The 13,271-nt window shown below is 39.5% G+C and overlaps 2 protein-coding genes across 2 annotated transcripts in view; one reads left to right on the top strand and one right to left on the bottom strand.

Moving 5' to 3' along the window:
* RP2 (RP2 activator of ARL3 GTPase) overlaps nt 1–4,736 on the top strand; it is a 58,934-nt gene extending 54,198 nt beyond the window's left edge. The window contains exon 5 of the mRNA XM_030201309.1: nt 3,757–4,736. Coding sequence (XP_030057169.1) covers nt 3,757–3,840 — 84 coding nt within the window. The 3' untranslated portion in view covers nt 3,841–4,736. The remainder of the gene's footprint in view (nt 1–3,756) is intronic.
* A 6,165-nt stretch (nt 4,737–10,901) lies between these two features.
* Nucleotides 10,902–13,271, bottom strand: part of HERC2 (HECT and RLD domain containing E3 ubiquitin protein ligase 2) — a 921,269-nt gene continuing 918,899 nt past the window's right edge. Inside the window, 1 exon segment of the mRNA XM_030201308.1 lies at nt 10,902–12,207. Within this exon segment, the coding sequence (XP_030057168.1) occupies nt 11,935–12,207 (273 nt within the window). The 3' untranslated portion in view covers nt 10,902–11,934.

Here is a 13,271-nt window from a genome sequence, read left to right as displayed (position 1 = left end):
TACCCTTATCCAAGATACAGTGTAGACCATTAAGGAGTGCCGTGACTGCCATTTTGATAATGTGATTTTGCCGAAAACCTGATTGTCTAGGGTGTAATGCATGGGTCTTTTCTATGAAGTCCAAGAGCTGATGGTAAACTTTTTGTATTAATTTGGAAAGACAACACAGATTAGAAATAGGACAATAATTATGTGGATCTGCTGGATACTACTACTACTACTTACCATTTCTATAGCGCTACTAGACGTACGCAGCACTGTACACTTGAACATAAAGAGACAGTCCCTGCTCGACAGAGCTTACAATCTAATTAGGACAGACAAACAGGACAAACAAGAGATAAGGGAATATTAGACTGCCCCAACTTGACATTTTGTCCTTTAGATTGTAAGCTCCTTTGAGCAGGGACTGGCCTTCTTTGTTAAACTGTACAGTGCTGCGTAACCCTAGTAGCGCTCTAGAAATGTTAAGTAGTAGTAGTACGAGCCAGATCAGAATCAGAGTGAGGCTTGCATCGGAAACATTCTGCACTGTGCAAGCAACACTTTTGTTGTTGGAGGCCAAGGTGATACCTTTCTGCTATGAATACATGGATAAAGAACAATGGTCTCTTGCTGGGAGGTGACATTAGTTCTTTCCCTTAAAAGCGTGCTGTTTGATGAAGAGAAGGGTCTTGGAGTTCGGGTGGTGGGAAAGACACTAATTGCATTGATAACTCCTGTTATATTCTCTATTTGGCTTTGGAGAGATACCTTACATCAGATAATGTGGATGGATAAAATGGGGTGGCAGAAATACCCAAGCATAAATGAAAATTTATGGAAATGTGTGGAAACTATATCCAGTTATTACCTAGGGCAAATGCTGTGTATGATTTGTAAGTCTTGATGAATAGGGTGAGAGAAACTCTTGGACCAGCTTGGGGAGGGGTAGAAGGGGCAACCTAGGAGGAGAAGAAGAAATTAGATCTGTACATATGGAGGAATCAATAGCCTAAGAACCTAAGGCTATGTAGCATAAATTAAGAGGTGAGGTGGGAAGGGGGGGGCATTGAAAAAAAAGGGGGAAATGGGGTGTTTTAAGTTGCTGTTAGCTTTCGACAAGCCAAAGAAGAAAACTCACCATGAGGTTGGTATTCTTTAAATGAGAAGTGGGCCCCAAAAGCTGTTAAGTTGTAGGTGTATGCTGTTATATGTACAGTAATCAAGTGCACAATCAAATATTGGAATGACTGTAGATTTTGACTTTCTACCCCAATATTGTTTTAAAGGGGAGAGCAGGAGTACATCTAAGTGTATTCCCTCTCTTTTTCTGCTTCATATTTACAGTTCTCTGTCTTTGTCTGTCTCCCTCCCCCCTTCAGCCTTCATTCTCCTCTCATCTCCCGTTCGCCTCGCAATTCTCCTCTTTCCTTCTTCCTCCTTCATAACCATCTCCGTTCCTCCCAGGTCTTGATCAGATTTTAAATAATGATACCTTACACCAGTGGTCTTCACTAATTTTTAAGTTTGGGCCACTGTGGATCCAAATAAGCTGAAGAAGAGCCACCAGATATCTTCCCATGTGAGGCTGGAACACTACTGACCAGTATGTATCAATGATATCTACCCCACCAGCCCACCTTCAGACTTTTCATTGGGGTTATCCTCAAGGAGCAGGGTATTTCCAAATGCATTCTCTTCTTCTATTGAGAAATGCATTGTCCTTCAAGCACATGGCCCTTCTTCCCCCATCCAGTTCCCCCTTTCTGTTGTATGCTTGGGTAGAAAGGTAGAGGAAAAACCCAGAATGATGATGGGAGTGGTCCCAAAGACCTCCAGGGGTCACCATTGGCCCCTGGGCCTTGCATTGAAGAGTATTGCTTTACACTGTACCCCAATTGGGGCCAAATACATTTCTGCACCAATTTGCTTCACTTCTTTGATGGTATGAATAAACATGTGGATAAAGGTGAGCCGGTTGATGTGGTGCATCTAGAATTTCAGAAAGGTTTTGATAAAGTTCCTCATAAGAGATTCCAGAGAAAGTTAGAATCGTAGGATAGGAGACCATGGTCTGTTGTGGATTAGGAATTGGTTATTGGACAGAAAACAGGGTAGGGTTAGATGGCCATTTCTCTCATTGGAGGAGGGTGAATAGTGGAGTGCCTCATGGCTGTGTACTGGGACTGGTGCTATTTAACATTTGTAAATGATCTGGAAATCGGAACGACGAGTGAGATGATTAAATTTGCAGATGACAGAAAACTATTCAAGGTTGTTAAAACACATGCGGACTGTGAAATATTGCAGGAAACTGGAAGACTGAGCATCCAGTTGGCAGATGAAATTTAATATAGACAAATGCAAAGTGATGCATATTGGGAAGAATAATCCAAATCATAGTTACCTGATACTAGGGTCCACCTTGGGAGTCAGCACCCAAGAAAAAGGTCTAGGTGTCATTGTAGACAATATGCTAAAATCTTCTGCCCAGTGTACAGCAGTTACCAAAAAAGCAAACAATGCTAGACATTATTAGGAAAGGGATGATAAATAAGACCAAGAATAGTATAATGCCTCTGTATTGCCTCATCTTGAGTATTACGTTCAGTTCTGGTCGCTGTATTTAAAAAAGGATACAATGGAATTAGAAAAGGTTCAAAGAATAGAGACCAAAACGATAAAGGGGATGGAACTGTTATGAGGAAAGACTAAAGAGGTTAGGGCTCTTCAGCTTGGAAGAGAAACAACTGAGGGGAGAGATGATTGAGGTTTACAAAATCCTGACTGGTGTAGAATGAGTAGAAGTAAATCGATTTTTTTACTCTTTCAAAAAGTAGAAAGCCTAGGGAACACTCAATGAAGTTACATGGAAATAACTTTAAAAACAAATAGGAGGAAATATTATTTTCACTCAACGAATAGTTAAGCTCTGGAACTTGGAGAATATGGTAACTACGTTTAGCGTATGTCGGCTTAAAAAAGGTTTGGACAAGTTCCTGGAGGAAACGTCCATAGTCTGACATGAGGAAGCCACTGCTTGCCCTGGTGGGTTTCTGCCAGGTACTTGTGACTTTGATTGGCTTTCCTACACAGACACACACCTACCCCACCCCCACCCCCAGACACACACACACTCACACTCACACTCTCTGTCTCTCTCTTTTCAAATTATACTGAAAATGGTTCCGTTTGTGTTGGTAATCAAAGTTCTTTCTTTGCATTAGAAACTTTAGAGTTTATCAGGTAGGTAAATGTCATTTTGGTATTATCAGCTGTACATAATAATCTAAGTGGGGTCTCACTAGATATTTATACAAAGGCACCCTCACCTTCTTTTTCCTGCTGGCCATTCCTCTCCCTATAGCAGCCAAGCATCTTTCTGCCTTTTGCCTTTACCTTTTCTACCTGTTTGGCCACCTTAAGATCATTGTGACTATCCTGAAAATCTGATTGACCTAGGGGTCACAATTAAAGGTATGGGGACCATTGACTTAAGCTGTCAGCTGACTTCGGAAGACGTTTCCTGTAAGAATGAGATTAGCTTTCATAGGTGGAAGGGGAAACAAACGAGAGAAAATGGGCTAGGGTCTGATTTGTGCAGCAATGTATATTGGGTGACAAGACAGATGGTGAAGCAGGGCACTAATACCCTGCATGAAAGGAAGGAAGCATACCATTCAGTAAGGGCAAGGTAATCAACAATTGTTTCAAATGCATTCCAGTTATGACATGATTAGTAATGCGAGCAATTGTTATATTTCATTAAAATAGGTGTTTGTATCAGAAGACAAGTTATCAGCTTCTCAAGATGTGGACAACTTCTACAACTTTGCTGATATTCAGATGGGAATATGAAGTATCAGTGCAAACAGATGCATTTTTTTATCTTACAGGCTGTGTAGTTTTTGTATAAGTCTTGTGCTAGCAATACTGTGTTAATATGTTTTATATTTCATTAAGACTAAGATCTTTAATGTTGACTGGGTTAGAAAAATTAATCCTCCTGTTTATTAAGCTGCGCGGCAATGCCGACACAACCTATTCAAAGTGAACGGGCTGTGTCGGCATTAGCACACAGCAGCCGCTAGCACAGCTTAATAAATGGGGAGTAAGTCTTGCTCACTTGTGGTTCAAGTTATCGTGGCCAGGAACAGTTTTTTAAAAAAAAGGTTTTATATGTTTCTGTACTCCTGATTAAAACTGGAATATTTTATTATATTTATTACGTTATAGGATAGCTGTTATAATTGTGTTGGCAGAGAATTTTCAAAAATAATTATTACATTGGACCAAAATGTTAATAATAGATAATGTAGGAGTAGTCCACTCTAGAACTTTAAGGGGGTGTTTTACAAAGGTACGCTAGCGTTTTTATCGTGCGCTAAAAGCTAGAGACACCCATGGGTATCTCTAGTGTTTAGCGCGTGCTTAATTTTAGCGTGCGCTAAAACACTAGTGTGCCTTTTGTAAATGGACTCCGAAATGCTTTACGAACTGTGAAATAATTTTTTCCATTCAGAGAAGACTAAACAGCTAGCTTTTTATTTTATTTTTTTACAATTTTAGTTTCTGTCTAATTGAAATAATAAATACTTTGACTTCATTATGAAATGAGACTAAATTTTAAAATGCCAGAAGCATCTAATCTGTAAGCTTGGAACATTCTTGAAATTTGCAAATATTAACCTTGTATATGAAAAAGAGTACTGTATTTCTTTGTGAATTGACACAGAGCTGATAACGAATGTAGGCAAAGAAGAAAGCACAAGTTGCATGTGCCTTTTTTATGGTATACTTTTCCTTTTAATTTTTCAGGGGTTTGTTTCCCAACCCCCCCCCCCCCCCCCCACTTAATGTGGGCCCATATACTATATTATTTTCTTGTGCCAGTGCAAATTGATTTGTTTCCTTCAGTAATGCATTTCTATTCATTTCCTACTTCTTTATTTGGATGTATATAATAAAACTTTCACGAAATAAATTACATGTGCTAATAAAGATATTGAAATAACTGTTTCCACTGCTCATTTTGTCTTCAGAATGAATGTCATTTACCACAGTTTGATGCATCCGGTTTCACATCTAATTTAGGGGCCCTTTTATGAAGCTGTGGTATACAATGGGCTTATTTCTTCCTAATGTGGGACCTTCCCCATACATAAAGCCATTTTTACTGCAGCATAAAACAGGCCTTTCTGTTTTTGCCAGTGCCATGCAAATTTTTTCATTAATGTGTGGGACCAGGAAAAAAAATGTGGAAGCACTTTCCGTCTCCTCGGATTAACCCTGCGTTAACCAGTTAATGTGTGCTAATGTGAATGCACTAGTTGATTAGCAATTCCACACCCGTTCCCTGCCCATGCCTCCTCCCAAAGAATAATTTGAAAAATTAGACTGATTAGCGCGTGCAACTAGAGAAACTAGTACAGATGCTGTAGTGTGTCCTGCTGCAAGCCTTTTTCGGTGCGCTAAGCTGGTGTTAGCGCTTAGCACACCTTAGTAAAGAGGTTCCTTGGGTAATAAAAAGAAATGAATTTTTATGGGGCTAACAATACATTTTTTGACTAGCTTTAGAAGGCAATATCTTCAGGTCAGCAATGAACAAAAGATCACATATATCAGAATATATAAGTGAAGTATAAAAAAATATTTCAATGTCAGTCCCAGGGGTATAGGTAGGTGTGGGAGGGATGAGAAACAGAGAGATGATGGGTGATCAAAGGGTGACAAAGAGGCATATTTTCAAAGCACTTTGGGAGGCTAAGTTCCATAGGTTTCTATGGAACTTTGGGAGGCTAAGTGCTTTGAAAATGAGCCCCAAAGCAGTATAATTTTATGGTGTATGATGTGATAGGAAACCCATATCTTTAAGTCCTATCTATTGGGTGTCAAAATATTTCATAATTTTAACATCAAATGTCTTACTCTTTTAAAACTTTCATTTAGTATTCTGACCATAAAGTCATTGATGCAACGCTCTGGTCTTATAGTGTGTCACCCTGATTAGCTTGTGGTACCAGTGTAAATTCATTGCCTTAAGCATCTGTCTTGTCTCTCCAATATAACATCTGTCTTCACATTTTTTACATTAAATGATATATACTACATGTTTTTCCCATGTGCTTAAGTAAGGTGCACAGACAGAAGAAAAAATGGCTAAAGATGTAAAGAGATGACAAGACCTTTTTTTTTTAGATATATTGGGGAAAGCAAAAAGGCTAGGAATAGAATTGAAAAATAATGAGAACAATTATATCAAGACTGATGAGGACAAAGTGAATGTGCTAAACAATTTTCTTTGGTGTTCACAGAGTAAAATCCTGGAGAAGTCAGCTGTGGAGAGTTTATCTGGGAATGGGATGGATATTGCATTGTTCACGGAATAAAACATTCATAAACAACGTGAAAATCTGAAAGTAGACAAAGCTATAGGGCTGGATGATATACATTCAGAATACCGAGGGAGCTCTGAGAAATCCTGCTGGGACCTCTTACAGATTTATTTAATAAATCTTTAGAGATGGGAGAGGTTCTGTAGGATTGTAGACAAGTGGATGTAGTCCCTCTTCACAAAAACAGGGACAGAGAAGAAGTGGGAAACTACAGGCCAGTAAGTCTCATGTCGGTAGTAGGAAAAATAATGTAGTTGTTGATGAAGGAAAAGATAGATAACTTATTAGAATCCAATAGGTTGCAGGATCTGAGGCAGCCTTGTTTTACCAAAGGAAAAACCTGCCAAAAGAATCTGATAGATTTCATTGACTGGGTGACCAAAGAAGTGTATAAAGGACATGCGCTAGGTGTAACCTACTTGCGTTTCAGCAAAGCCTTCGTTGGGGGAGGCATACTTATCAAGGCCTAGACCAAGCAGTTTCAGTACTGCTAAATATCTAATATCTAAGAATTAATATTCAGACCATGAGAAGTGGAAACGTCTTTTTTTTCTGTAGATTACAATGATATTGAGCAGGCCCATCTGCAAGTACCTCACCCCTCCCCTACCTTCCTCTGGCAGGTAATTGAGAGACAATTCATGCCATTCACTGTTTACATGAGTGTGTTCAATTAGCCTCCTAGGGTTACCATATGGCTCCAGAAAAAGGAGGACGGATTGAGCCAACCAGGTTTTACTTCCATTGCTTTCCATTGAAAGCAATGGAAGTAAAACCCGGCTGGCTCAATTACTTCCATTGAAAGCAATTGCTTTCCATTGAAAGCAATAGAAGTAAAACCCGGCTGGCTCAATCCGTCCTCCTTTTTCTGGAGCCATATGGTAACCCGCCCTCTGGAGACTTTTAGGATGCAGGTCGAAGTTCCAGGTGACAAAGGGGTGGGGGCTGACAGAGGAAAGAAGACAGAAATCCTGCAGGATCCAGTCCAGGATAAGAAAATGCTATTGCAGGGGGGTCGTGGGAACTGAGTCCTGAATCCTTTGAAGTAAAGATTGCTTTTATTGAGGATGTACCTTTTAAGGAAATGCAATATATATTTTTTTAATGTGCCTTTTGTAAGAAAGAAATTACATCCTGCCTGACGTATTCTTGTATGATATGTTCCTGAAAAAAACAGTTCTTTGTATTTTGGGCTGAGAAGCCCTATATAACTGCCTGGTCTGGAACAAGAGAAGATCGATGAAAATCTTCCTTAAGTGTATCTCAATAGACTAAGGAATATGCGATCATTTCCATGACTCCCCCTTTTTATGTTCCCTCACTACCCTGCTTCTTATGTGCTACTCCTAACTTTCTATTATTTCTTATTTTTCATGTTCTTGGGTAAGAATAAATGTTGATAATTTGAGAAGCTTCTCTTGTATAGTTGTTTTTGGTACTTATCAGGCCGGAGGATCTAAGAAATCAGTTGGGGAATTTGTATGGGTATGGGTAAGGGTTTTGGGTTTTTGGTTCTGAGACCCAGCACCAACAGGCCCAAACAAAAGTGGTGTTTTCTGCCTGGTTCTATTTGGATCAGAACCTCTGATTGCTGACAGGTGCACATGTTGCAATTGGCAAAGTCCAGAGAATTGGTCCCAACTAGCAACTGACCGAGGGTATGGTTCTTAGGACATACGGCAAACGGTGAGAAAAAAGGAAAACGGCTGTGGTAAGTACTTGGGGTTTATTTTTATATTTTCTTCTGCGTTCTTTCCTCTTTCTGCTTTAAGATTTTAAGATAGAATTTGTTTTGTAGTAATCATGCAAACACCTCTAGAGCCGGTCTCGGAGGGAATTTTGGCTTGCCATAAGAAAATGGGTTAGTGGTAGTAAAAAATTGAGTATTAAATGGCCTCAGTCAGGCAGTTTTGACAAAGAAACTCTAACCGCTTTAAAATTGTGGATAGAATGCACTAAAAACTAAGAAATACAGTAAGGAGAGACATTTAAATTTGTGTGGGTTATGGGACAGTATGGCAAACAGTGGTTATGATCAGGCAGCACAGACCCCTCCACCCTATGTGGCAGTCTCCAAGCAGTGTATGCTAGGGGAAGGGTCTGCAGCACTGCTCACAGATTCTAAACATCCAAATCAGGTGCAGCCGCCCATATGGCCTACTGCTACCGGTGATACAGCACCCATCCCCTCTGCCCCAGCTATAGACGGGTCTGAAAAGGAATTGCTGGCACAGCCTAGAGAAGTGCTGGAGATGCAGCCATCTATAGAGCAAGCAGCCCCCCCCCCCCCCCCCCCCCCGTTCCCACTGCCTCTGTACCCATAACATTAGGAGAGGCAGCTCAGTGTGACCTGCCTAATCTCCCTAAGGGAGCAGCGATACAGATGAGGGCAATAGTATGTGGACTAGGACATGTGGGTTCCTGAATCTTACAGGAATACGGGGACCCTTAGTGATGGATGAGTATGTAGAACAGTGGGTGAAAGAGGGAGGTTTGGAGAAGGAAGTCAGGAAAATTATGAAGGTAAATAAGGAGGAAGATGATGGGAGTGAGGAGGAGGATGAGGACATGGACTGGAAACAGAGTAGTAATCAGCGACAAGAAAGTAATGAGTCAGAACTGGTAGAGACCGGCAGATCCTGCTGGCATTACTAAATGATTCATGAACACCCTTTAGTATCCCAAATTATCAGTAGTAGCTGTTGTTTATTGTGACTTTGCATATGTTATTGACACTTTGGCTACATGCATGACTTATTGGCTGTAAACTCCCCTTGAATATTGGGTTAAATGATTTGTATAATACCTCAGGCATTATGTAAGAGAATGATGTGTGCCCTTTTTTAAAATATCAGGAAAAGCACTATAGGAAACAGTTTGTTTTGTGAAGTTTAAATGTATTGGTTACACCTTTCAACTGAAGCAGTAAGAGGATTCCTCTTTGTTCTGTTTACCTTTGTGCAGCCCATATGTATTTTGAGACACTGTGTTGTTCAACAGGTCTAAGCCAAGTGTAGGGGAGGGTAGAACTTTAGTAAAAAAAAATAACACAGCTAAAAACTTGTGCTTAGTACAGTTTATGTTTGACATGACAGGATCAAAGATATGTATATCTCTACTTCCCAGTATTGCAAAGATTGCCTGAGGATTGAGTGCTAGACTGCTAAAGTCCTAAACTATGCCTAATGTGTTTGTGCATCCCCTCCCTTAACCGAGTCTAGTAGAGGCATTGAAGAGCAAAATTTTGTTCAAGATTTTTTTTCTTCTTTTTCCACTGTATTTACTGTGTCTGTGAATTTTCTGCTCCTCTTTCAGCCATACAGATACAAGATTAAATTACCTTTTCTTCTACACTGAAACAACTAACTGAATGCAAGTGAGTTGAACTGACACTGCTAAAGGAAAGTTTCTTTTTCTTTTACTAGTGACAGGGACAGGGTTTGCTCTGCCCACCTGGAAAGTTCAACAGTGTGCCTTAGTATTCCCAGTTGTAACACTAGGTCTCCAAATCTACTGTTTATTTGATACAATTCCATGTCACTTTGTCCTTTGTGTATACGGTTTCTTGATAAAATTTTGTTTCGTGATAAGCTTGCTAAAAATTCGTGTCACTTTCAGAATGTGTTTAAGCTATTAGGAAATTAATTGGTCCACATTCCAGTATTATTAAGTTTGTTTTACAAGATTGATAGAAAAATGTGGTTCCGTCCCTTTTATAGGGAGCTTTTAGTTCTAAAATTAGAGTAACAGATGTTGGGGGAGGCATACTTATCAAGGCCTAGACCAAGCAGTTTCAGTACTGCTAAATATCTAAGAATTAATATACAGACCATGAGAAGTGGAAACTTCTTTTTTTGGTTGTAGATTACAATGATATTGAGCAGGCTATCAATTACCTCCCCCCCCCCCCCCCCCCCCACACCTTCCTCTGGCAGGTAATTGAGAGACAATTCATACCATTCACTGTTTACATGAGGGTGTTCAATTAGCCTCTGGAGACTTTTAGGATGCAGATCAAAGTTCCAGGTGACAAAGGGGCGGGGCTGACAGAGGAAAGAAGACAGAAATCCTGCAGTCAGGACAGGATAGGAAAATGCTATTGCAGGGGGGGTTGTGGGAACTGAGTCCTGAATCCTTTGAAGTAAAGATTGCTTTTATTGAGGATGTGCTGAAGATGTACCCTGCCTCCATCCGAGTTTCAGGGTCCCCTCCCTCCCCTGCATTATGCTTGCTCCCCTGCATTCATCCATATGCAGGCAATGTCCTCTGTGCCCTGCCCCCTCCATCCATCCATGTGCAGCATCTCTTCCCTCCCTCCCTCCTCCGAGTTCCAGTGTCCCCCTCCTTTGCCCCCTCCCTCCCAGGGTACCAGTTCGGAGGGGGGACGGAGAACGTTGGAGGAGTGATGTGAGCAGGTGGTTACGATCCCAGTGAGACACATTGGAATGTTGGAGGAGCAAATTATTATATTAGATGTTGAAAGCATCATTGTACATTTGTAGAAAGTAAGAATAAATAGCTTGTGATATTTTTTATTCAAAGAAGAATTGCAATGTTGCATATACAGTGGCACAAATTATATACAGTTGCCATGCAAGAGTTATGAGAATCACAGGAACCAGATTAATGAAGGACTTAAAATATACATACAGGCTGAAGGGCGAAGCTTATCCCTCCATCTAGTTCAGTGCCATGTAGATATGACTTTTTCAAGGATTACTGAATTTTATTTTCAAAAACTCTTTAATAAACCTTGTGCTAATAAAGTGAACTATTTATAATACTGTTCAAATGAAGGATAGTTTTTCCAATATACAATCAAGATGGTGCAAGTAAATACATAATAGGAAAACATATGACTGTCCGGTTTAGAAACACTTTACTGTCATTTTTCCTGCACTAGCAGTTTTTACATAAACATTTATAACAACTTTAGCAATATGCAAATTCCAAGAGGGGCACACTAAGAAGAGGAACTTATTAAAATAAGTCTCAAGGGGGCAATAATCAAAACTGTGACTATCAGGGCAAACTCATATGTACTTTTGCTAGTGGGGCTTGTATGAATAATCAAAGCAAATATTTGCATGGACTTTTGCCTTGATTAATGCCCCCAGAAAAATTACCAGCAGAGATTACACTTCTATCAGAAGTGATACATACATTGTTATAATAAAACCTAACCCTGTGCATTATTTTGACCTCTCCTCTTTGCTGGGACTGCCTCTGCAGTCTGTGGATAATAGTAAACATGTTGATGAATGCATACACTTTTATCTGTACACTGGTTTGGCATAAATCAGTTAATTTCCCTGGGTAAAGCACTGTTTTACCCAAGAATTTATCTGATTATTGCCTTGAAATGTTCACATACAATGAACATTTATTCTAAGTAAAGGTTTTATGTTATCAGACATTATTTCTATTTTGAGTAATAAATGCCTAATTCACCATTCAAAAGACTAGCAATTCACATTTTTTTTGTCAATAATGCCTTGGGGGATGACCGTTTATCCTTGATAATTCTCGTGCTTTGAGATTTTTTGAAAATCCGTCCTCAGTGCCCTGTTAAGTAATCCTGTGTAGAATCTGATGCAAATGAATCTGCATCTTCGTTGTCCGAGTTATCTGTGCTGTCATCAGCAGCTGGTTCTCCTGTTAGTGCTATACGAGCATAGTCATCAGTGTCTATGGACTTGCAAAAGTGAATGGCATACTTAAGTTTCTCCTCCAATATTTGTTTACAGGTATACCTAGGCAACTTGAGCAAAAAGAAGCATGTGTAGGATTCTGGAAGGAAGTGATCTGGAGGACTGTATTTATCTAAAACCTGTAAAAACAACAAAAAAAACCATGCATTTCAATTAGTTTCTTTTTGCCTCTTTATTTAAACAAATACACTTTTATTTTATGTTTAAACAATTGTATCGAATTTTTAAAGAAAACAAACAATCTAAAGTTATTATATGACCGAAGATACATCAAATATATATCCATCCCCCCTCCCCAACGATGCAGGCCTAAAGTGAACACTCTCATTATAATTTATTCATTATTAAGCTTCCTGCTGTTGGTGACAGGGATTGCAAGTATGGATCCCAAACTGAAAGAGAAATCATCTTTTGTTTTGTGGAGGTGCCTGTCCGTTTCGCCTCCCACTGAGTGAAAATATGTACCTGAGCCCTCCAGCCCCAATAAGAGGGAGGTTCTTCCAGGGCAGTACAAGAACATACAATACATTTTTCCCCACTAATAAATTTGGCATCTTCTCCTGCCCAGTCCATCAGGGATATCCAATATAATAATCTTAGAAGTCATTTAGTCTGCTCAAATAAGCAATTATCTCAGTTCAGAACTGTTGTATATTGACACAACTCCGTACTGCATGATAAAAATTATTCTCTCCCCCAGTACATTTAACACAGGTCAATGTGGCTACTTTCTCAGCTTTAAATATTTGGGTTTATGTAAAATAAGCTCTGTGTATAATACGAAAACAGCATTCACGAAGATTTGAGCTATAAATCAGCCTTGATATTCTTTTAATTCTATATTCCACGTGGCCTATCCAAATCTATCTCCCAGCTTTCTTCGAGTCCTGTAAAGTCCTTACCTCCTTTGCTAATGCCTGAGATGGAAATTTTATCCTCTGCTATTATATTAAAGAAATTCCTCAATTTCTTCCCCATCTGTAATTTCAAATTATTTCAATCCTACTACTACTACTACTATTTAACATTTCTAGAGCGCTACAAAGTGTAAGCAGCGCTGTACAAACACAGAAGAAAGACAGTGCCTGCTCAAAGAGCTTACAATCTAATAGACAAAAAGTAAAGCATTTAAATTAAAAATATTTAAGCAGTCAAGCACAAGAGAACAGTCACAGAAGGACTG

This window comes from Microcaecilia unicolor, chromosome 4 (assembly GCF_901765095.1).
Source record: "Microcaecilia unicolor chromosome 4, aMicUni1.1, whole genome shotgun sequence".
Classification (NCBI taxonomy): domain Eukaryota; kingdom Metazoa; phylum Chordata; class Amphibia; order Gymnophiona; family Siphonopidae; genus Microcaecilia; species Microcaecilia unicolor.
The sequence above is the reverse complement of the archived record's forward strand: the minus strand, read 5'-3'. Positions and strand labels throughout refer to the sequence as shown.